The 25599-nt window shown below is 41.9% G+C and overlaps 1 protein-coding gene across 3 annotated transcripts in view; it reads left to right on the top strand.

The window, feature by feature from the left end:
• The first annotated feature begins 16609 nt into the window (after nucleotides 1-16609).
• Nucleotides 16610-25599, top strand: part of LRP6 (LDL receptor related protein 6) — a 186735-nt gene continuing 177745 nt past the window's right edge. For 2 of the 3 annotated variants that reach the window (XM_050965140.1, XM_050965130.1), the window contains exon 1: nucleotides 16611-16966. Coding sequence is in view for 2 of the 3 variants with exons in the window: in XM_050965130.1 (XP_050821087.1) it covers nucleotides 16912-16966 (55 nt within the window). In the remaining variant the exon portion in view is untranslated. Of the gene's footprint in view, nucleotides 16967-25599 lie in introns of all 3 variants that reach the window. The other variant, XM_050965148.1, reaches the window with a different exon arrangement.

Below are 25599 nucleotides of genomic sequence, written 5' to 3'. Positions count from 1 at the left end.
GGGATACTAATCTCTGACTTCTGTTCTTTGCCGTGTCAGAGAGAGAACCTGCTTTGTCATTGCAAAGTAAAGCAAGCTGCATTCAAGTTTCTTCGGGACAAAAGCATGACCTAGTGTGCCTGTAAAAGATTCTGCTCTATCCCTAAATTGGTATGACTCAACATCTAATCAAAGAGCGTGCACAGGCTTCTGATGGAGTTCACAGCAACAGGATTGCTATCAATAAAGAGGACAATGGGAGATAGGCAATCTTCAGTTTCATAACTATTGCTGGTAAATAAGAAAGTTTAAAGGACAGCTGTGACTATATCACACAGATCTGTCCAGCTGTCAGAAATGCCTTCTCCAATCAATAGAAACGTCTCAGCAAGCCCATATATCTTTTGAGTTTAGCAGAAGAAGCTCTAAGCTGTCTCAGCACACTAGGGAACACAGGCAGCACTGCTGTCCCAGTGCTGAGCTCACATTTCATTCCAGGCCCACTAGACAACCCTGTCCCCTCATTCCCAGCACTCTTGTACCCCCCTCCACACACGCATCTTCATTCACCTCCTGCATAGAGTTGTACTTCTGAGGTACAAAAACCTGGAACATCCGAAAGGATCCTGACCCCATAAAACTAGACAGCTGGCAGTGTGTACTGAGCATTCTTGCAGATTTCCCAGGATAGCTACCTCAAAATAGGGATGATCCTGGGAAAACCTGGTCAGGTGGCAACCCTCCTCTCATGCCTCTACTACATGGCTGTTAACACCCACAGGCACTCAACACATGGACTTTGTGGGAGTGAACAGCCACATTCAGGAGGCATAGCTGTGAGACGCAAGGGTGAGTGGGATGGGATGACAGGGTTTGTAGCATCCAGTTCTTGTTTTTAAGGCTTGTCACAACCATGAAGTCTAGAATCTTTTTTTTTTAAATAAAAGCCTAGATCCTAGAGCATCCATTTGACAGCCAGTATAATCAACAACAGAAAAATGGGATTATCATCAATAAGGGGAAATAATTCATTTTTAAATTAAAAAAGTAACCTATATCCAATTAGTTCTTAGGCTGTGTGTGAAATTTGGTGCTTGAGATGAGGTTTTTTTGGATGGGATTAAACTGGAGGAGTACAAAAATAATTTCCTTAGAATAAATTTCTTAAAGCATCCATCTTTAACTTTAACTCAAACTAACAGGTTTATGAAGAAAAATTAATTTATGCAAAATGAAGTTGAAAACTTGCTCTAAGTGAACTTCATTGTATGGAGGCAAGACCAGCTTCTTCATGATGCTTAAATCTGCACGTGACATTGTAACTTTAGGTAACACCTTAGATCTGTGGTTTTCAAACTGTTTCTCTGGTGACTCAGTTGAACAAAATTGTTGATGTCCACGACCCAGCGGAGCTGGGGATGAGGGGTTTGGGGTGTGGGAGGGGGCTCAGGGCTGGGGCAGAGGGTTGGAGTGTGGGGGTGAGGGCTGCAGGGTAAGACAGGAATTGGGGGTTCAGAATGTGGGAGGGGGCTCTGGGCTGGGGCAGGGGGTTGGTGTGTGGGGGGGTGTCAGAGCTCTGGGCTGGGGGTGCAGGCTCTGGGATTGGGCTGAGGATGAAGGGTTTTAGATGCAGGAGGGGGCTCCGGGTTTGGGGGTGGCTCAGGGTTGGTGCAGGGGATTGGGGCATGGGGTTGGGGCGCGGGCTTACCTCCAGCGGCTCCCAGTCAGCAGCACAGACAGGGTGCAGAGGTAGGCTTCCTGCCTGTCCTGGCACCATGAACCGTGCTGAGCCCCGGAAGCAGCCAACAGCAGGTCCGGCTCCTAGGCGGAGGCGCGAAAGTGGCTCTCGCCTGCAGGCACACACCCCCAGCTCCTATTGGCTGGTTCCCGGCCAGTGGGAGTGCAGAGCCGGTGCTCGGAGTGGGGGCAGCGCGCAGAGCCCCGTGGCCTCCCTACCTAGAAGCCGGACCTGCTGCTGGCTGCTTCCAGGGTGCAGCACAGTATCCGAACAAGTAGGAATTACTAGTTTTTACTGGCCGACTGCCAGGGTCCCTGGATGCTGAACAGGGTGACCCAATGCCTTGCATTTGTCGCAGCCTGAAGTTTGAAAACCACTGCCTTAGATTATGGTAAATGAAAAACATTACAGAGAGAACAGCATTTCCATTTTATCAGCTCACTTTGTGTAGTTGACAACACTATGTCTGCAATCAGTTTATTTTTTTCCACTATTTATATGAGGTTCTTAGCAAGGAATATGGGTGAAAAACATTTTTCGAAAATCTGTTTTTTGAAGTGATAAATATAGTCAGAGAGACATGGGAGCAGCAGAGCCTGAAACTACTTCTAACTTTCTTCTTAAGATGGCTGACTAGATTTGAAGTTGACTATGTTCCTTTTAAAAGGACAGTGAGTATTTATTTGAAGTCTTGAATATGGTCTGTGACAGCAGACCTTGTTAATACATCATATGTGTTTAATAATAATCCCTATTTGCATATCTCTTCGTGACAGACAATTTACTCATACACATGCTGTGGAAAGAGCTTAGCTTTTACTGTCTGGGCCAGAAGGAGGCTCCCTTTTAGCTCACTTGCTGGAGCAGCTGTCCAAAGCAGGGGTTCTCAGACTGGAGATTGGGACCCCTCAGGGGGTCATGAGGTTATTACATAGGGGGTCGTGAGCTGTCAACCTCCACCCCAAACCTCGCTTTGCCTCCAGCATTTATAATGGTGTTAAATATAAATATTTTTAATATATAAGGGGGGGTCGCACTCAGAGGTTTGCTATGTGAAAGGGGTCACCAGTAAAAACAGTTTGAGAGCCACTGGTCTAAAGCCATGAAGTTCCCAGTGTGAGTCTTTACTGTAGTAAGGAGGTTGTTGGAGGCAGGTGGGGAAGGGGTATTAATTGGGATAGCCTTCTCTTTGGAAGAAGCTGATAGTTGGCAGACACAGTATGTATTGTCCAAGGCTGGCTCTGGCCTAAGTGGTAAGTTAATGTAACTAAAAATACAATCTTAAAACATTGCATCTAAATGAGATAGTAAACAGACATTTGACATTTTAACAGTACACGCATGGAAATTAGGTGCATGTTGGCAGTGACCAATATGGTAAGGAAACAGAGTTGAGATTTGAGCTTCTACAAGAAGTGGAACAAGTTATTTTAAAAATTCTTAGTTTCTAAAAACTGCTTGCAGTCTATCAGATTCATTTTGTTCCAGGTACAAAAGAGAAGCCATTGCATAACTTGTATGGATCATTCTTCTATTTCTAAAGTATTTTGAAGCTACACTTGAACACTAGAGGGCAACATCAGTTTATTAAATAGTTTAATAAACTGAAAAATGTTAATACTTCAAGGGTGAGAGAGGATTTGCTTTAACCACATTTTAATTGCATAAATAACTTATTCTTCTTAGAAATATGCATTTTTCATACTTAAACTTAATTTATTTTCCTGGACATCAAAAAGAGTAAATGTGTGAGACAGAGCAGCTGTTAAAAAAAGTAAAAATCCATTATATTTATCTTGCGCTTTTTCATCATAGGTTTTTATGGACTACTTTCTTTTTGCACTGCATGCTCATAAAATATGACATGTTCCGTGCCCCCTCCTCCCTTCTTGTTATGAAATTGCCAACCTGTAACACACTTCAACAGACAGGTCAAGCAATGAACAGATCAGGTAGCAGTAGAAGTCCGTGAGAAAGTAAGTTGGGTTTATCTGCAATACATTAATTTTAATATAGGAAAACAATACCAGAGCCATATGAAGAGTTATCAGCCAATATGACATGATATTTTGTGTCCTTCTGGGACTCTTTAGCACATCTCAGGTTATGTTGCAGCGCAAAGTCAAAAACTGATTGGCTTGAATCACATGAGAAATGTAGTGATTACTTTAGTCTCTAGGAGTGTTTCATATTATTATTATCTTTTATTATGCAGAACATAAAAAAGACGTGTAAAAAATCCCCATCAAGTTATATAGACTGGCACACATAGATGTTGTAGGTTGCCATATAAAAAGGGAAATAGAAAACCTAGTTGTGTGATAACTAATGCAAATAATCATAAAAAGAAAATTACACTCTAGAACTCTGTTTGGGGGCAGGGAAACCACATGTCAAACTATTGGGAGTTCAATATTGTATGTTTTCATAGGCTAGCAAATCAGATGCTTATGATTTCAATATGACCTTGTGCCAAGTATGAAACTTTGGTACTTTAGCAATATTGCTGTGTAATAAGAAACTTCCAATCACCAACTAAAAAAGAGTGTAGAATGACATGTAAAGGCAATTAGAAAACTCTCAGTTCACTTCATTTTTCTCTAATCTATAATTTTGAGCTTGGTGCAAACACCAGATGTCAGTGATATGAAGGATTTTCGCCCCGCAACTAGAAAAATTATTGATGGTATTAACACTTCAGCGTTCCTGACACTGGTGGTATCTCTTAGAGCATGGAATATAGGCCCTTCAAGCCACTTCTGTGACCCTGACACTGCCAGGTTCGTGGATACTTTCTGGTTATTCTTCCTCACATAAGAATAGTTTTTCTCATCTCCCAGTTTGTAGCCAGTTGCTGTGGGAAATCCAGCACTTCTTGTCTCCCCGAAGGTCTGCACCTACCTTGAAAGTCATGTTCCTCTATATGCAAGTTCATCTGTGTTGCATTCCCCTTGTAGTGTTGGTCTCCCACTACATTGTCTTCTGTCTACATTCTTGGAGTATGCCTGAAGTTATTCTTTCTAGATGCTTCCTTTTTGGCCTTCAGGAAGTCATTGTCTATAGAAAATCTCTAACTCATGCTTGAGAGAGGAAGTTTTCTATCATATGTAATTCATAAGGATATTAATATGCAGACCATAAATTCAGGTGTAGCCATCCATCACAATGCCCACTACTGTGTTCTTCATTTATTATCTGGATTAAATATTCTTTTCCAGTTTCAGTACATCTATAATGTACTGTGTTATCCTCTGTAAAGTAGTGTATTGGTTCAGTTAGAAAAAAGATTTTAAGCTAGCAAGTTAAAACCACTTGTTCTTCTTCTCCCTCCTTTAACCTTTTGTGATACCATTGACTTCAGTCGCATTATTCCATATTTACATTGGTGTAAATGAGTCAGGCACAGTGTGAACATAACAGCAGGATACTTTGATCACCCACCTTTTTTTTTTGTTCTTTCATTTTATTCATAGAAAATTGACAACAGCATCTGATTGGCAGAAAAAAGTCCCTAAATAGTTATTGCTTAATCTTGTGCACTCAGTATTTCCTTAAAATGAAATGAGCAAGAAAATAAATTTTTTGCTGTTCAGCACAAAATCAGGAGATTGGGGGCTAGATTCTGTAATCCATTTGCTCATGCATAGAGAGACAAGTCCTCCGTGTTAAGGATAGGTACTTTTTAATAGGTCTGGGGTGATTCAGATGCTGAGGTACTCTGTTTAACCTGGCTGAAAGATCTGTTGAGATTGGCACAGGAAAGACGTTTGTTATTAGCTGCATGACTTTAGAGTCATTCCCAGTTTTACTCTGTCTCTACAGTAATTAATGACTGACTGATTTTTAGCAGATTGGGAGTGGTATCCTTAATGTTAGTGAGCAACCAAAGATGCAGTCTGCCTCTATCAAATACAACTCAGTCCAGTATGTAATTTTGATATCTGCTACTTCACAGTGGCACTTGATCTTTATGGTGGAGGATCTAGTAGAGTGTTGAAGAGTAACAGGGAACAGGAACGGCTTTTTTCTGTGCCTACTCCAGCTACTCTGTGTTGAGCGAATTCTTTGATGGACACTGTCCAAACTTGTAGATCATGCATTTTACAGTATTTTCTAATGCCTTCTAACTAACTACTTTCACACTCTCACAAGATTCTATCCGTTCTGGGGTTAGAGAGGTGTTAGAAGAAGCTTTATTTTGGACATTCCTGCATTAGGGAAGACATTTGGTGTGTGTTTTGAGTGAGTTTTCCTAGTTGCTCTTTCCAATGGACCTGTTGTTTCCATCTGCATCCAGCTCCCATTGACACTAAATTCTCTTCTTGCATCACGAGTAGATAAGGATAAGATGGCCCTTTTATTGAAATGGCCATGTGCTGCTCTGTCTTTGTGTATGCATCTTCCATTTATGTCAGTTGGAGTCCCACATGCAGATAATTCATGGCCCTAAGCCAAGTCCCTCCATTGTGTGTCATAACTTTTCAAAATGATTGCCTTAAGGAGGACATGATTTCTCAATCCAGCAGTGAAATTTTTGGAAAACTCCAAAAACAATCTTCCCAACTGTTTCTGATTAGCCAGCTATGTCAGTGTTTCGCTTGTTTTGTTTCAAGGCATGAAATAAATAATACAGATGCATTTTATTTTTTCGTACTCCAATAACTCAATCACTGCTTTGGAAAACATTCAGATTTGTCACATGCTATATGTCATCCTTATTGAGGACTGTTTGTTTTGGAAAAGGTCAAAAATAATTGGCTGTGAAATATAGTTATAATGGCCAAATCTTGTCCGAACCTGAATTTCTTGTCTCAAATTCAGCTCAGCTGTAAATTTCCCCCCTTGTTCTTTGTATGGAACTCCCTATTGCCATCAATTTAAACACTGATTAGGGGGCACATTCACTCCTTTTTTCCTGCACCAGACTCCCATTTACATTGTTGTAAATGAGACGATAGTCAGCCCAGCGTGAACATACAGCATGATACTTTGATCACACACCTTTTTTGTTTGTTTGTTTTATTCATGGAAAATTGACAACTGCATCTGATTGGCAGAAAAAAGTCCCTAAATAGTTATTGCATAATCTTGTGAATATGCCCTTAATTTGTGTTTGGTATTCTTTTTATGGCTTTATCTTGTTTTGAATATTGTACCAAAAGGAGAAGAAGGACTTGGATCACAGGGCTCTAAAATATAGGTCTTCTGAGATGGCTTATATAAGTTATATTTAATGAAACTAGTTAATGGATAATTCACATGTAGGGGACCAGAGGGAAGGCTGTAAGGTGCTGAGCATCGTCCACTCCCACTGAAGTCAATGGGAGCGAAGGGTGCTTTGCCTCTCAATAACTGCGCTTGTAATTTTAATGTCCCAGTGTATTTGCAGCCAAACTCTGGGCCCACTGAAATTAAAGTTCCATTGACTTCAGTGAAATCAGGCTTTGTTCCTTATTGGCAGTGGTCCACCAACTATGTAGACTCAGACCTCATATGTTTTGTGCTCATTTAAGTATCTATAATGAAATTGTTCAAGAAAGAGACTTATCAGCTGCATAGTAGTTATCTAAATATTGCACTGAAACAGACTCATGGCAGTAGCTGGGTCTGTAACTACACAGGCTGCCAGTACAATGATCACCCAATCAGGAAGATCAGATATAGAAAAAAGGGAGCAAGTACACGCCTTAATTTTTTTTTAACAAAAGCAAATTGGGAGTGTATGATATATGTATATGTGAGGGGTAGGCTAGGACAGTGACTGAATAAAATAGATTTTGTGTGACATTTCACTCATACTTCCTTTTCTCCATTAAAGAGGTCTGGGCCTGGGCCTTCCATTGTTTTTTAACATAATCCCATGGAACTTGACACATTTTGGTAAACAAGGTAATGGTTTATTGCCACAATGAGCCATAGGAAGCCCATAGGTTCATTAACAATTCTGGCAATTTAATGTGCCAAGATTCATAAACCACAAATGAATATGTGGCTCTAAATCTCTACCTTTTGTTTTTTTTCCTTTTGGAGCTTTGCTTAAAAAAATGTTTGAGGGGGAAAAATAGCATTTTAAATGTATTGTTCAAAGAAAAGATCTCTTAATATGCCAAGATTAATTGGGGATTTTGTTCTGTGTAAACTCTTTTCAGATCATTCTAAAGGTATTAGATTGTTCACAATTGTAGTAAGTTAAAAATAGTACAAGTTGCATCAACTGCAAAGTCCTGACACTGGAAAAGGCATTGGAAGGAACTTTACAAGTCAAGGCTATTCAGGCATAACTCAGTCTTTTGAATTAAAAGGAGGACTCATGTTACCAAGTACTATTTATGGGCTGGGGGAGAGAGACCTAATGGATGTTCTTGCTGTAATAACTTATTTTTCCTTAAAAAAAGAAAACAGAATCTATTTATTCCAAAACTGAATGCACCAATTCTATATTACTACCTTTACAGCATGGGTGACTCTTATAATTAACACCTTTTGGGAGTCTCTTGTAGTGTCTCCTATGTTATTTGTCTTTGTTTTATCCCCAGCTGTACTTGAACAATCTTCATCAGTGCCCAAGGAAATTATTCAAAGAAACTAATGGACATGGAAAAACAGCAAATGAGTCTTCAACCATATATAATTGCATCTCCCGCCCTCTCATCTTACAAAGAATGAGTTACAGGCTGTAAAACGGTGGAAATCATTATACACACAATCAGTGCAAACTTAAGGCCTAGCTTAATTCCTGTTGTAAGTAGTTGTAACTACCTTTGAAGTCAAAGTGCCAGTTTATACCAAGGCTGAATTTGTCTAACTTTTTGCTGTCCTCTGCCTACATGTCGGCTTTTCTTTATGGCATGGAAGAGATGTAGGTTGTTAAGGTACACCCTACACTTAACACTGCTGCCAGTTGAGAGGGGAAAATACAGGCTCAGTTTCCATTTCACTCAGCCTCACAAAGGTCCAAAATTATATCAATTAAACATGGGTTTTCATTAGTTACACTTGGTTAAGATGTGGGCAACAGTAATTTTGAACTTTATCTTTATTATCGGCATTTTGAGTATGTGCTCTCCAGTATAAACAGGAAAAAAAGTTTTTTAAGGAATTTGCCTTAATGGAACAAATATAAGGTAGCATATAGCCACAATGTACACACTAGCATTTTATATGCCTAAAATAAACTGGGGACATATGTTTCCTATAAGCTGCCCTTATAGGACCTGGGACACACTAAAATAAAAACCTATGGTGTTCAGCAGTGGTGGCATCTAGGCATTGCCAAGTCCATAAACTTAGCTTACAAAAATCCCTATTAATGCTAACGGGTTCATCGAGAATGCACCATAGTTCTTTCTTTGATTTTTATCACTGCATACAAAGCACTCAGTCGAGGAAGAGCTTGGCATCTCTTTAAATACGAATGGCTTCAATATCTTCTCTTTATTGTGATCCTGCCTCACAATCTAAGCAGAGATGGACTGTGTGAGATGAGGCACTGCAGGTAATGGTGTTGAAGAGCCAGTAGGGGGCACATTTTCCTCTGGTGAATCTGGACTGAACCAAAGTCTTAGCTTGTTTTTAGGGGGTACTGTAATGCTTCTGTAAGGGGACTGTTGCCCCCTTACTAACATTCAGTGGGGGTGTTTTGGTTGGCTAGCTCCCAGCACTAAAAGGGGAGGGGTCGATGGGAAATCAGGACCCTGAGACTGACAGTTCCCAGGAACAATGGGGAGAGGCCAATGCTCCAGGTCAGCCTGATTGACAGAGCGGGCAGGCTAATCAGGGAGTCAGGAGGCCAGGGTGGGTGCCATCCTCCGTGTGAGTTGGAATTGCCTGGATCAGACAGAGTGGGGCTGAGCTAAGGAGAAAGCAGGGGCCCAAGCTGAGTTGGGGAGCAGAGCTGTTCCAGATCCAGAGAGGCCCGAAAAGCAGCCAGGGAGCCAGAAACACAGCCCAGGTAGAGCAGATCCTATGCTGGGAGCAGAGCTGCAACCATAGAGCCAGGTGTGGTGAGCAACTGGGGTCAGCAAAAGGGAGACCTTGGGAAAAGGGCCCAGCGCAGAAAGACACCCCTAGCCAAGGGTCCTTGCAGGCCAGACTGGGAGGGGGATCATAACCCAATGTGGGGCTGAGACTGGGAAGAAGGGTCCCACCACCCAAAGCCTGGAGGTGTGTGGCCACCACTATTGCAAGTGTCGAACCTGCAGCATCCCTGCAGCACAGCCAGGACCTGAGAAGGAGACCTGGGACCTACAAGGAACAGACTGCAAAGTGCCCTGATGTCCAGAGACACTGTTTGTAATGTTCCCTGCCACAGAGCAGGGTGATGTTTTTCTTTAACCTTTCCCATTTTTCCTTATTTTTTTTAATTAATTGTTAATTGAACAACTTGTATTTGCTTTAAATTGTATGAAATGATCAGTGGGTCAGGGATGTGCCAGTGCAGAGAGAGCACCCCGGAGTGGGGACATCCTAGCCCCTGTCCTATGTGACCACAGCAGTATTGGGGGTTGAGCCCCTCAGGAATCCTGGGCTCAGCCTCATTGGGGTTACGAGGACTCTGCCAGACAGAAGTGTGGAAGGGGAGCCCTCAAGGTCAGGCAGACTTCTTGGTAAAGGAAGTGGGAGCGAGGACTCAGATCCTTTTGCTAGTCCACTTCACCAGCGTAGTGCAGAAGCCAGGAAGGTTCCACACAATAGCGGGACCATTCCCCCGTTTACACTACCCTACAGGTGTCGAATGGATATAAAAAGCCCAAGCCTCTGATAAGAAACTGCTACTGAAAATCTCATAATAATTTTCTTGAGAGGTAAGGTGTTAGCCCTGGTGTCCTGACTGAATTCCAGTTTGAGTGATTAGATTCTGATTAGCTACATTCCCTCTGCAATTTGAACTGGATAAAACAAGAGAGTGTTGCTGTGCACTGTTAACTATTGCATTTCATCCCAGAGGTGGCTGTGTTTCTAGGGTTCAATGAGACATCCCGGTGTACAGCTTGTATTTTGTAGTTTTTAAGGCCCATCAGAAATAAAAGCTACCATATGAAAGTTGTTGTGTGTTTGTTAACTACTCCCTGAAATGGTGATCTCCCTTTTTTAACCATAGCCATAAACTTCAGCCACCAATCCCTGTGACTAAAATAGTGTGAACAACATGTACAATGTTTTACCAATAGCTAATTCTTAAGCTTCAAAGGATTCAATGCAACACTTAATTGGTAAATACTGAGGATATGTATTGCAAAATATTGAACTCCATAAAAGTGTTCTGAAAAGGAAGTATTTCAAAATTGTTGTTGCTTTAAAATGCATGCACGTTATACTTAATGGGGTCCATATGCTGACTGGGTTTGAAATTTTTTAGCAAATTAAAACAAAACAATGCTTCAGTGCATGTCAGTGTAAAATGTGATCCCTTTGAAATGGATGTTTTAACTCATCAATGCAGCATTCAAATACTTAAACATACTAAAACTGCAACTTTCCCAAATGAAATTTTCATAATTTGGCTTTGAAATTTAGGCATGTTAAACATTAATAAATATTGGGCCTGCCTGGTGGTCCAATGAGTAGTGTAAATCTGGAATCAGAATCCTGCATATGGGGAGCTGAAAGCACTACAACAGAAGCATGCTCTGAGGGCGTGGGACAGAATTTTCAGGCTTGAAAGTTAGAGGAGGAGCGGAAAGGAGCAGTGGGGGGCTGGGTAAATCGCATGATGTCAGATCCACCCTGGCCACCATTACAAATATGCTCCTCCTTCCCTCTCATGTCCCACTGCAAGTAAGGCAATGGGCAGGTTCTTGAAGGCTTCCATACCTACTCTCAGGGTATCTCCATAGAATTTTTATTGAAGTGGCTTATATATATAGGGCTGTGATGGGCTCAGGCACAGCCCAAGCTATTGCTTTGGTTGCAGTGCTTGGCTGTGGGAGGGCACTCGTGGTCTGATTATCTGGAGATGCAAATAAAGGCTGAGCAACCGGCCACCTCTTCTGGTAATAGGGAAGCATAGGTGCCAACTCCATGGGTGCTCCAGGGCTGGAGCACTCACGGAAAAAATAGGTGGGTGCTCTGCACCCACTGTCAGCCAAGTTCCCCATACCGCCCCACCTTCTCATCCTCCTCCTCCCCTGAGCGTGCTGCGCCCCAGCTCCTCCACCTACCTCCCAGCACTTGTCGCCGCCAAACAGCTGTAGCAAGTTCCGGGAGGGAGGGGGAAGGAGTGTGCTCAGGGGAGAAGGTGGGGAAGAGGCGGGGCCAGGGCAGGGATTTGGGGAAGGAGTCGAATAAGGGAAGGGAGGGGGTGGAGTTGGGTCTGGGACGAACCCCCACTGGCACCGTTAGAGGTCGGCACCTATGTGGGGAGGAGTAAAAAAGAATCAGGGAAAAAAATAAGATGAGAACAAAAAGGATGGAAGGAGAAAGCGGAAACTTTGATTGCCCCTTCAAGTCCCCATTTGCCATATGATCTGCCACATAGAATAGGTTTTGTAGATGGAGGGAACAATTACTTTGCTGTGTAAATGGCTTCCTCTGGTAACAGCAGTGGCACTGACGGGCTCTGGAGAGAGATGCTTCTAATTTTTCCCATCTCAAGGTTTATTTGAAGAAGAGAGGAGATGAGGAGGATTGCTCTGAGAGGACCTCTGGGGATCACGGGTGGAGGTGGTGCCTTAGAAACAAAGAAAACCAAAATGTTCTCTCTCTCAATCCAAAGCAACCTATTTGTGAGCTTCCTATTTCCTGCTGAAAAGTTGAAGGCACCTCCCCATGGCACGGGAGAGTTGGTAAGCGACAAAATGTCTCCTGTTAATATTGACTCTAATTATGGACAAGATAATCTAACCCCTTTCTACCTGGTTGTTGATGTAGCTCCACTTTAAGGAGTCATTTAATTTCAGAAGAGAGCCTCATGGCAAACCTCTTCCCAAAGATTTGTCATTAAATGATGGTAAATGCCCTTATACTTGAACTGGGGTTGGGCTCAGAGTTAGGGAGGATAAGAATTAAGTCTGTTTCTTTTTAAACAGTGAGTTTAGGGCTTGTGAAAAGTTACAGACTGACAGCACTGAAACCCAGGGTCTTCTGTTAATGCACTGAACAGTATTAGCTACAACACAGGCAATAGCAGCGTAAGCCTTCGTACATAATGCTCTATCCCCCCCATACTATTGTGCCTCAGCCTTGCTTCGTGGTCCTACTTCTAGGGGTGAGCTAGAGTCTTGGGGCAAAATCCTGGCCCAACTGAAGGGGATGGGAGTTTTGCCATAGACTTCAATGAGGCAGGATTTCACCCAGAGTGCCCATTGAATTCTTGGACTCATTGAGACTATCAGCAAATAAATCAATTCTGATGGTGGTTTCTGTGATGTGGTAGACACAAACTCATTTGCTGAGCAGTCATAATCCATTAGTTGCTTTAGATCACTACTGACTTGGGCCTCAGTCTTACAAGGATCCCACTGATTTCATCAGGACCTTGTGTTGGTGTAAGAGCCTGCTAGCCTACACAGATCTCATTGCAGGATTGGGGTCTTGGACAGTTTTTGAATCTGTGACCCAGAAATTCTACTTTGAGGCAGAGATTAAATATTAATTAACATGAGGAATCCCTATTAAAATTCAAAATGTACCCTCTTTCCACGCCCCTTTATTTTATTCTGACTCAGCTTAAATCAAGTGACATACTACAAACAGTATGAAAGACCCGCAGGTGCTAGCGAGGCCATTTGTCTCACCTACTTCCTTTTGTGGTCCATCTTAAAAACTAATTTCTGTGCATATAAACTGCAAGTAAAGCAGAGAACGTGCCTTGGTTTTTTGTTTGTTTTACTGTCTTTACTTTGTGTAGTAGCCGTGTTGGTCCCGGGATATGAGAAAGACATGCTAGGTGAACCAATAACTTTTTCTGAACCAGTTTCCATTGGTCGAAGGGACAAGTTTCTGAGCTTCACTGAGCTCTTCCTGAAGAAGATTGGGAGCAACACCAACAGAAGTTAGTCCAATAAAAGATTTTACCTCACTCACCTTGCCTTTCTTATATTGTCCTCGTAAAATTGCACCTAGAATGTTGCACACAGTTCTGGCCTCTGCATTATAAGAAAAAAAATGCAGAAGGTGGAGAGTAGGTTCAGGATAGGACTAGATATGATAGCATTGATGAAAGGAGATTGAAGGATCTGACTTGATACTTGTGGGAAAAGAGGGCTAAGCTGAGGTAGGGGAAGCCAATAACATTACTTAAATTTCTCCAAGGAAATAATATCAGGAAAGGAGAAGACTTGCATTACAATGACACGGTGAAGGGATGGAATGCTGTAATGTTCTAATGCTAAAAATAAAACTAGCCTGGACCTCAGAGAAGATGTCTTTAAGAGTGAGAGCAATTAGGGGCTCAGACTCCCAAGAGAAGTAGTCAAGACACTGGAGTTTCACCAGCAAAAGATTAGATAACACACTAGAGAGAATAATGTAGGGAAATGTGTTGCGTGCTTTAGGGGGTCAAGCTTGATAGCTCTCAGGATGAGGGTTTTCTCAGCTCTACTTTATGTGATTATGATAGGGAATTCACAGATTCCAGATACTTGTTTTAAAAGGTTAATCACTGTTATACAACATTGATTTTACAATGTACTTTATATTGTAAAATTATAGTCATTTTTCTGGAACAGCTTAAATAATATTGTGTTTCCCCTGCAGGCTGTTGCCTCAGTTAACTGTGCTGACTGGGGCTGGATTAAGGGAATTCAGTGCCTAGATACATCATGGCCTGTGGGCCCATCCCCCAGATGGAGTGGCAGAAGCAGGAAAGGCCATGTCTCTTAGCTGAGAGTCAGGGAGGCAACATTAGCCTTCCTTATTTCCCCAGGAGTAGTAATAGGGGCCTCCTCTCCAAGCCCCAGGTAGGCAGGGGACCTCCCAATATTTACACTGGCAGCTGGGGAAACCAACTTGGTGGCTGGGCAACACAAAGTCCACCACTGGGGGTGATGTTGGTGGGGTCACCCAGAGCAGCGGGTCTTGAAGTTCCCTCACCATTCGGATGAATGAGGCAGTTCACAACTCAGAGCTAGTGTTGCAGATGCAAGGAGATATTATTGCTTTGATTTCATTCTTGTTTAAATGTTTAAGCTTTTCTTTGCAACCATATGGACAAGAAACTTAACAATGCATTTTTCTTTTCTGTTTTTTTTTAAATGAAAGTGGAGATTCTGATGTAATCGCAAGACTCAAGAAACTGGGGCCCTAGGCAAGGGTCTATAAGGCCTATACCCTAGTCTGTCTCCGGTGCTGACATCCTACTATAAATGATCACCAGGAAAGAACAAAGTAAACTATGAAATTAGAAGGGTTATTTTTCTTGTGTTTGTAGTAGATCTGAGAATAATACGACCCTTTAAATTTAATATAGTATTTCTCTCAACTTCTGCCCTAAGCTGTTGTATATTGTGTCTGTGTGCTATTAAACAGCTGCTGCATTCCTTGGTGGGCAAAGTGGTATGTATGTCTCTTAGTACAAATCATTAAGTGGCGTTTGTAAAGTGGATGAAAGAAGCTATGTAAATGCAAGAAAACTTTCATTCAGTGTTTCAAAGTAGGAAAGAGAAAAATATGTAGAGAAATAAACTTTTTAAAAAAGCATCTAAGAATGAATTACTAAATATTTAAAAATCTGTTTATAGTAGTTGACAGAGGGGGGGGGTGTTTAAGTGGCTATCATTTGGGAAGTGTTTATTGTTACATTTAAATGTGAAATGTTTATTATGTGTTTTATGTTTGTGGTTTTTTAAATTTTTGTTCAAAACCGTTTATTGCATTGATTCAGTGAAGGGGACAAAAAACCAAAACCCAGTGACTTTTGGGAAATGAGACATGCATCATTGCAGCAATTAAGCAGCAAAGGTCTGTTAAAAAGAATAATTAGTATTTTTGCACTGGGAAAGATTAAAAAAAATTCCTCTGCAATCCATAGTAACCTCACACTGTAGCTTCATTTTACAATGCTGCTCAACTTTTTCTAGTGATACTGATACTTTAATATAACATGACTCAGCCATTCCCCTAGGGGGTTTCTAATTCAATCAGGAGGCCAGATCAGGAAAACCGTATAGGAGACTGATAAATATTTAAATATCAATATTATTCCACCCTCTTGCGTGACTGACTGGCAGAGATTTTATTTTGGGGGTTGGCTTATGTGGGATTGTAAGGATTTTTTTAAAGGATGCTGCAGTCTTTAGGCAAAACTCTCACTGAAGTCGGTGGAAGTTTTGCTGTTTAAGGAGTGCAGGCTTGGTCCCATAACTTTATATTGGAGATCTCTACATATCCAGCTGGTTCGAGGTCCATTAGTACTGATTCATTCACAGTGTGTGGTTAATGTACTGCTGCAATAGTTAGACAAAGGGAATTAGAAAGGAAAGAGGCATTGGCCTTTCTGCTTGTCTCCCTCAGCTTCTCCTTGGCTGCAAGCACGTAGCCTGCCTGAGCCAGGGCTGCCTTCACCTGAAGCAGGAGCAGCAGCTCTGAGTTTCCTTTGTGCTGCTGCTCTTGCTCTGTGGCTGAAAGTAGGTCCGGCACTCCCAGGTCCACTGGTGTATCGACAACCGCATCGCACCCCCCCTTTCCCCAAAAAAAGAGGGAGGAGGGAAAGGGAAATAGTCCCATTGGAATGCGATAGTGGCTGCAGGAGTGTCCCTCCCCCTCGCTGCGGACTGTGCCTCTGTGAAGCGCTGCCTCCCTCCTCCCGGCCGCCGCGCTGCCTGGCTCGGCTCCCCCGCCCGCCTTTGTCTGGGAGGCTCGGGGGGCACCGGAGGAGGGCGCTGCATCCGGGCGTGGGGAGCCGTCTGGGGGCGGGCAGGGGGAGGAGGCTGCTGGTGAGCAGAGAAGGGGGGGGGCGTGTATCCCTGCGCCGCTGTGCACGGGAGGCGGAGGCGGCGGCTGGCCGAGGAGTTGGATGGGGGAATTGCAGCCGCCTTTGCACTGTGGCGGCGGCGGCAGCATGAGCATGGAGGGGAGCGTTTGCGCGGCTGGTGCAAAGAGGCCAGGCGCCTGCTAGAGCCAGACAGCGGGAGGGGACGGACCTGCAGCTGCTCCCCCCCGCCTGGAAGTATGAACTGGCAGCAGAGCTGCTGCTGCTGCTCTCCCCCGCCAGCGCCGCCGCCGCCCCCCCGCCGGTGAGCGAGCAGAGACGGAAGATGGGGCCCGGGCTCCGGAGCCTACTTCTCTGCAGTTTCTGCGCCCTGATGCGAGGTGAGCGGGGAAGGGGGGAAGTTGCGGGGGTCGCTGCCCGTGGCCATGTTCCGCGCGGTGGGGGGAGCGGCCAGGCCTGGCCGCCGGGGAGGGGGAGAGGGGCCCAGGAGAAGGGGCAGCAGCGCTCCTTGCAATGCCACGGAGCCAGCCTTTCCCCCCGAACTAACTTCCCGCAGCGCAGCGGGCGAGCCCCGCACTGGCCGGGGCGGGTGGGGGCATCGCACGCTCTTGTGCACCCCCCCGAGTCGCTTTCACAGGCAGTCACCTGGTGGTGAAATATTCCCTGGGCTTCGTGATGCTTGTGTGGGGGTGGCTGGAGTTATTTTTGTTTATCCTGTGTGCTGAGGAGTCATCTTAAAAAATACATATTTGTTTTTGTTTTTGCAAACTTAAAAAAAAGGAAAAAAAAACCGCTCAGGGTTTGCAATCCTCGTTGCACATAATCCAGGATGGGAGGCAGAGGGGTGAGGAGACTCTGGGCAGCGTTTCAAGGAGCAAAGCATTAAAACGTGGTGGTGGTTGTCGTTTTGGTCGCCCCCTGTATCTATCCACGTTTAGAGATAATTGAAGTCCTGTACACTTCACTGGAAAAAAGTGTATGTAATAATCTCGCGTTTCATTGGATTTTATATGTACCGGATTAAGTGCACACTTGGCAAGAAGAATCCATCCATCTGAAGTGGGGTTTTCACCCATGAAAGTTTATGCTCAAATAAATCTGTTAGCCACAGGACTCCTCGTTGTTTTGGTAAAAAGAATAACCCTCTTCTGATCTGTATTGGATCCATTCTGGGACTTGAGAGAAGTTTGTGTTTTAGAGGGCTGATTGTAAAGGATGTTGATAGACTTAGCTAAAATATATTGAATGAATATTGATATCTTTTTCAAATAAGGGATTCAAAATAAAGAACTGCCAAATGGCATTCAGAGTTTTTAACACACTATAATATAACATTTATTCCCCCCCCTCCCCTCAATTTCCTGTACTGGAGAGAACAAAAAGATAACTGAAGGTTTTGTATGCAGTACATTTTGATTATAGTGACCATTTCTACTTGTTTAAAATCTTTTTTGGTGAGAAGAGACCTGTGTTTATATCCATCACATCACTGTCCTTTTCCATATATCAGAAAAAAGCAATCACATTCTGATTTAAAAATTGGCTTGCAACCATTAATTTGTTTTGATGGGAGCTTGGGGGAAGGGGATTTGGGTTGGAGGAAGAGCTTGATAGCCAGTTGCTCACTGCTCTGGAAGAGGAAAGATCCCCCCCTACCCTTCCTTGCATCTGTTTGCCATATTGCATCCTGTTGGAGAAATGTAAGTATACTTATTTAAACGGGCTGCTTAACATTTCATACCCCACTTGTGGCTGTAAAGTTAAATTTTAAGGAACTAGATTTCAGGCAAGGAGGAGAAATAATGTATTTTGAGCAGTACACTTCATTATTTGATACCCAGACATTTCCTTAATAAAAATTCATCTAGCACTGTAATTGTTGCCTTAAACCAGATATTCTTCAGTTTTTTCCCCCTTAAGTTGCAATTTGAGCAAGAGTATACAAGTCAGTGGGATATTGGCACCATGACTGTCATTTTTCCAAATCAATCAGCTCTTAGTTATATATTCTTTGCAAGTCTTCACAGACCTGCTGATGCTTTGTAGGGAACTTTGAAAGACATTCAGTTTATAAACCATTCTGGATTGTCACTTTTTTTTTCTCTCTTCTCTTTATCTTTTGCCAAGTATCTTTTTATCAAAACAACATCTTTGTTTCCTTTGAGTTCATCTGCTCCTGTTGTTTGTTTCCCCCACCTGAAATCGTAATCTTCTATCTCTGACATTACAGTAATTTCCACCGCAGTTAATTGTTACTTCAGGTAGGGATGAGCAGCAGGAGCAGCTGAACTTGGAGGAAACAAAGATCGTATTTTTATGCATATGTCTTTCATAATAAAAGAACGTACATGCTATGCAAGCAGAATTGGTTCCGAAGAGAATGTGTTTAGTTTCCAGGAGGTGTCGGCAGCCCTTTAATGAGGCAAAGGCAAGCATTGCCCACAAATACTATTGTTCCAAGTAAGACTGTGTTTTTACATGAGTAAGAGTGAAGTTTTTTGTGCATTTGTTTACTACTTGGTTCATGAATTTCGTGCTGTGAAAGGTGCCAGGCTGACAGGGTTGGAAACTGAAGCCCCTCCTTTAGACACAGGAATGGAACTGTAATGCATTCGTATTTTGCTATGTCAATTTGCGGCATTTGGTCTTCTAAGAGCATTACTTAGGGATGCCACGTTTTGATGCTAATCTTTGATTTGGATACTTGATCATGAGAAACTGCACAGAGGCCACTGATGTATCACAAAGGTTACCCAATAGCTAGATGACAGTAGGAATTTTTGATAATTTGTTTATCAGTCTTGGCTGAATTAACACTGGTAACATTTAAATACAAAATCTAGTTAATTAGCAAATTATACCTTCATGATCAGACCTTGGGAAGAGTATACTAGGCACCTACTAGCTAGAGGTTGATACATAATATGTGGGGCCTTTCCAGTGATGAAACCCTGGTCTCACTACCAGCGTGGGGGCGAATGTTGGTATTCATAAGGGGGAGAGCGGACCCCTATTCCTGTCCCAGAACCTGTCACTGCTAATGTATGCCTCCTCCAGCTTCTGGTTTATTTTTGGGATTGGGGCTTCCTCTTTTCTGAACATCAACAATACCTGCTGTTGCTGTTGCTTGGAGCTTTCCCCAAGGCACAGAGGAATGAGGTTGACCTGATTGGTGTCAGCTTCACTGTTGCCTACAGTATTTTTAACAGTAGCAGTGAAACTGATCAGAATCTTGTTAGAGGCTCTGCTGCTGTTTGAGGGCAAAGCGGTGGGTAATAGGTCTGTCTGTTAACTAAGGAAAATGACACCACACAGGTTTAAATTTGCAAAGTTACCTCAGTCATAAGTGCTAAAACTTAACTTTTCTTTTACAAAAGAACAGATTAGATTCTGCTGGAACTGATGACTTACCTCTTCTTCCCTTCTGGGGGAAAACTTCCTAACTGCATCTGATGAAATGGGTTCTAGCCAACAAAAGCTTATGCCCAAATAGATTCGTTAGTCTGTAAGGTACCACAAGGACTTCTCATTGTTTTTACTGATAAGTAAGAGTTACTCTTTTTTCAATCCTGCTCGTGCAAGGGGTGCATCAAGAATTGATATGACTAGGCATCTTATAAATTATATTTGTGCAAATTTATCATGACATTGCGTTGGACAGACCTTCAGCTGTCCTGTGTTTAGAATCAGTTCTTGAAGGAATGGAAATGCCTGTTGGGTAATTGATATTTTGACAAACTCCTAATGTGCTCAAAACACTTGTTTAAAAAAAAAATTGTCCAGTGGTACCATTGTGTAAAGACTCTTGTTTTTAATTTAGAAAGGCTAGCAGGTTCCAGGCTCCTTGGACTAGTAGAGACTAAGGGTGCTGCTCAGACAGCATGCTGGGAGCAGAGAGGGGGGAAGAGGCATGCTGTACCCTGTAATATTTTGAAACAACTAGGTGGGGTCTTATAGCAGCATAGAGTTGTTCCAATGGGAGTGTCATGGAGTCTTCAGATAAAAGATTTCTTGAGACCCGGAGCCCCAGTTTTGGAGATCAGACCTTAGAGGATTGTCCCCCAAGTTAGCACAATACATTCCCCCCTGTCCGTCAATCCCCGTATGTATAAAAGATAGCCCATTCTTGATTGGCTCTGTATCATTCCATTTGTTCATGCCATATTTTCCATTTGGTTTGCCTTGTCTTTGCCATATTTCAGCTGAGAGCTTTCAGAAACCAGCATGATCTAAGGTTTGGCAAATGCCATCATTAATACAGTATTTTCCACAGTTGTATCCCTCACCCTTATCAAATCATCGCTGAAAGATTTTTTTAAATAAAGTATTAGGAAGGTGATTATAGCACCTGTGGCAGAGTTTAATGTGCCTGGGAGCAAAGATAAAGTAGCTTTATGGCACAGTGTGTTCAAATATGATGGAGTTTGCTGGTTATTTTATTTTTATTTATTTTGGTTAAAGTTGTAATTTACTTGTCAGTGGTTCATGAAGGTGATGCAGTACTTGTATCCCCCTGTTACTGTAAAACTATTCAACTGAAGAACTTATTGTAATCATCTTACAGAAATATTGTTCAGAGTGACATTAATAATTTTCTGGTTTCCCTCCTCTCCTACGTCCCAGTAAGTCTCTGCTCTTCATTTGTTAAGTTTTAGCTGGAAGTGACAATCTGACTGCAGGGATAGCAGGTTGGGCTGGGGGTTTTGTTGCAGTTGTGCAAATTTTTCAGCTGGAAGATAACCGGTCAGGAATGTGTTCCTCTGCTTGAGTTCCTGCTTGCGTGCTTCTGGGAATCAGAGAATTTCCACCCTTTTTGACAAGTATTTCCACCCTTCTGGTAAAATTGCATCCCATATGTGCCTGCTTCAAGCAGTCCACCTCAGTGCACTCATTGCTATATTTACTTCTTGATTTGAAGTCAAGTAGTGTATAGCACTGTGTGTGTGTGTGAGAGAGAGAGACACACACACACACACACACAGACACTCATCTCCTGATCTGTCGCCATCCGTTTTCTCTGGCAGCCAGTGTTCAGACTTCAACACTGTCTTCTTTGTCCCCAGCATATTCATCCTCATTAGCTTCCTGGCAAATGTTAATTATGTGGGTTGGCTTGCTGGTGAGTTGTTCTCCAAGGGAGTCTTTTCTCATACATGGGAGAGATGATTTTGGAGTGGCACCAGAAATTCAGTTGTTATCCCTGGCCTTCTTGTACAGGACCACTCCCAATTTGGCAAACTGCCTTGATACCTTCACGTACAGAGGTGTACTGCACCTGAACAGACTGATAGTTCTAGTTCCCAGCAGGGGCCCCTCATAGACCTTGGGCCAGCTTGAAGGATTCCACAAATACAGCTCTTGTAAACTGCGGATAACTTGCTAAATTTTATGCTACCATCCGTTTCTGTGAGGTAGCGCATCAGGGACATGCTTTAATACCCAGCTATTGCTAGAGTGACCAGATGTCCTGATTTTATAGGGACAGTCCTGATACTTGGGGCTCTGCCTTATATAGGTGCCTATTACCCTCCACCCCCATCCTGATTTTTCACACTAGCTATGTGGTCACCCTAGCTATTGCTGCAAATAAAAATACTGGTAAGGGATTTCCTGTAGCCACAGATGTTTACCCCAGGGTTGCCTGATGTAGGGTGCTTACTGTGAAATGAAGGAATGCTGCTGCACTGATGGTGGCTTCCTGTTTACATCAGGTGGCTTCCTGTTTACACTTGTTCATCTAAAGCCCAGCTAAGCCACTTGTCCCAGCCATTGACTTAGGGCACGTCTTCACTGGCAATGTTAAAGCACTGCCATATCTCTCCCAGCTCTCTTAAAAAAAAAACACCTCCATGAGGGGCACAGCTACCAGCGCTGGTGCAGTGTCTACACTGAAACTCTACAACGCTGAAACTTGCTGCGCTCGGGTGTGTTTTTTCACACCCCTGAGTGAAAAAGTGGCAGTGCTGTAAAGTGCCGGTGTAGACAGGCACCTTGGATGGCGGTTGGTGTGTAGGACACGATGATTTGTACAAGTGTGGCATGGTCCAGTTGTGGCATGTGATGGTTATTTATTATTCTTCTGTGCCAACTGTAGACAGGTCTTTTTGGGATTGTCTCTGTTCTTTACCTAGTTATTACTAATAGTTGATTTGGGTGAAAAGAGAGTATTCATTTTCTTCTTAAATAACTATCAGTATTTACACAACTTATTCCACATATTGGGCAGTTTAACCAGAGTTGCATAATCATTTTCCAGTGTAAATGAAAATGCAGTATAGTTCTGTAAAAACACAATTTTCCAGCTTTTGGGAGGGGAAAGCATTGCATCTACAATTCTATAAAAGCTGGGTGATGACTGCCCTAAAAATTAAATAGGAAAAATCTATTTGTACTTGGCAGGCAAATTAACACACTAATAAAGACTTAATGTAACTGTCCAAATGTTCTTGTCGTTCATAAATATTTATGGAAAGGAATTCACAGTGTGAGAAGATTAGCTATTTGCTCCAATTGGGCAGAGCTCAGTTTGACTGAAATGATGGTATTTGCATTAGAAAGTAGCTTGTCATAATTGTTTTCTCCTTGCCATTATGTCCTTGTGTGTGTTGCTTACTAAAGTTGTTTGTTTCTTTTTATGGTGATTAATTAGCTACTGTTTAAAATATAAGCCTGTGCATTTCAAGTCAGTTGGCAAGACCCCTAAGCAACTTGGAAATTAAGTCAAACCTACAAATCTAAGGGTAGAGTGTGAATACTGTATCATTTTTTTCCAACTGGATTAATAATATGCATTTGAGATTATCCCACTTAAACTATAGTTTAGTTATTAACATTCTTTTAGTTAAACTTACTGTATTAATTTTGGGAGAAGTCCCCAAAGTTTTAACATAGTTTATTATTATTTATTTTATTTTAAAGATAGAATATTCAGTGGCTTCTGATGTGCTGATAATGAATGCTTTTATATATATGGGTATGGAAAATGGCTACATCTGCAAAGATTTTTTTTTTGTTATGGGATTATGTTACCCAAATAGAATTACTTTGTATTACAATGAAATCAATGTAACAAAAACGATAATATCATTTTAATTCTGTTTGTGAGGGCCATGTGTAAGCACTGTGTGTCAAATTTGAAAATTAATCATCTCTGAGAGAGGAGAGAAGGGAAATCTACAGTCTTAACTAGCTACATGAATAATTCTGCTAATAATAATTCTGTCACTTAGCCAAACTATTTTTCCCACGATTCAAATAGAAATGTTAATTAATAAAAGGAAACACAGTTTTCCTCTTCAGCCTCTTCCCCCTCATTGCCTGCTGCCAAAAATAAATAAAATTAAAAATAAAGAGGTAGGGGGGAAAGAGATTTGCTTCATATTATTATCTTTACTTATTATACTTTGGTTGCTTTCCATCAGCAAACTTTTTCCCCAGCTGCCCTCAATTGTCAAAGATTCAAAATACTTAGAGGGAGTGTAATGTATTTGCTGTAATCCTGGCCATTGTTGGCCAATATCTGGAAACTTCATGTAAAAGTAGCAAAAACGTATGATTATTCTGAATTTCAGCTTCTCTCCTTTCACTGTGTAGATAGAACAATAACGAATAAAACAATTTGTACTCACAATTATTCTTAGTTCATTGAGGAAGTCCAAGAGTCTTCTTACTCACAAATGGATTAATGGAGAAAGTAACACATTCAATAAAGAAATAGAACATAGTTTAATTGGGAAGCCTTGTATCCACTTTATTAAGTCCATGTGGAAAATCAGTGATGTTATAATTAAGGCAGCAACTTAACTGAGGCTTAATAATCACACTGTATACCATGCAAAACAGCAAAGCTTATAAATAGATGTAATACTTATAACTTCTGAAAACTGGGTTTGAACTGTAGTGATAATCTGAAAAGAGACAGATGTGAATTACATGCTTTACAAAATAGTTTTTATATGATTATTGCTTATCTGTAAAATTTTTTACATATTTTGTCACATGATGTGTAAAATGATTTGTATGTGTGCACTGGAAATACAGTTGGATCTGCATTACATTACTTGATCAATAACTTAAAAAAAATAAATAAAGCTGCTAGTAATCATAATTGCTAAAGTAGATTCCTCCCTTCCCAGTTCCAAAACCTGTGTCTGTTCATTTAGAGTAGAAATTCCGTTCCCTTAGTTAACGCCATAGCAAACTTAATGCTTTTGAGGCATTGAAATGTAATCTTTGGTAATTTACAGTTTTGATTTACTGAAAGCTAATTTTAAACTTGTACATTTAAAATGTACATTTTGTTTTGGCAGTGTTTCGTTAATCTACATACCAGGCTCTGGTGTGTGCTTCAGCAAGTGGTCAAAGATGGTTCTCCTGTGTTGCATAGAAAATATGTAACTGTTCAAAAACTAAGAATTGTGATGCTGTGAAAATGAATTTCAGTAGCAAAGGAAGTCCAATCTTTAAATTCGCAGCATTCAGTGTGGTGGACGAGCTGGCAAACTTAGTGCACAGCACCTTTTAACTGGGAAGTGTACTGAAAATGAAGTAACTTTGGATCATTGGGTGATTGATGCCTTTTTTTTTTTCATTACTATTGAAGAGAATGCTGAGTTGCAGAGAAGTGAGGATGACAAGCTCTGTATTTTTTCTTTTCAGCAAAAGTCAGTTGCAGTCTTGTCGCTCTCAGTTTGCCTTGCAGTGGTCCAATCTATGCTGTCAAGTCAATGATATCTTTCTCTTCTGGGGGTCATTAGGAGAATAGCTGAACACCTGGGTTGCACATGCTAACTTCTGAATTTATAGCTCTTGACAGCGTCCTTCAAAATCGGAAAGAAGAGGAAACGACTTGGTTTCTTCTTTGCACTTGTGAAGACAAACTGTAAAGTTTTCTAATGTGTCCAACCTTAGCATTTAGGCTAAGCATGCCAGAATAAGTCATTGAAAGTGTCTGCAAAGGAAGAGAGCTAAAAATTGAGGGAAGTTTGCAGTTTTGTTCATGATTCAAACCTTG

This window comes from Gopherus flavomarginatus, chromosome 1 (assembly GCF_025201925.1).
Source record: "Gopherus flavomarginatus isolate rGopFla2 chromosome 1, rGopFla2.mat.asm, whole genome shotgun sequence".
Classification (NCBI taxonomy): domain Eukaryota; kingdom Metazoa; phylum Chordata; order Testudines; family Testudinidae; genus Gopherus; species Gopherus flavomarginatus.
The sequence above is the reverse complement of the archived record's forward strand: the minus strand, read 5'-3'. Positions and strand labels throughout refer to the sequence as shown.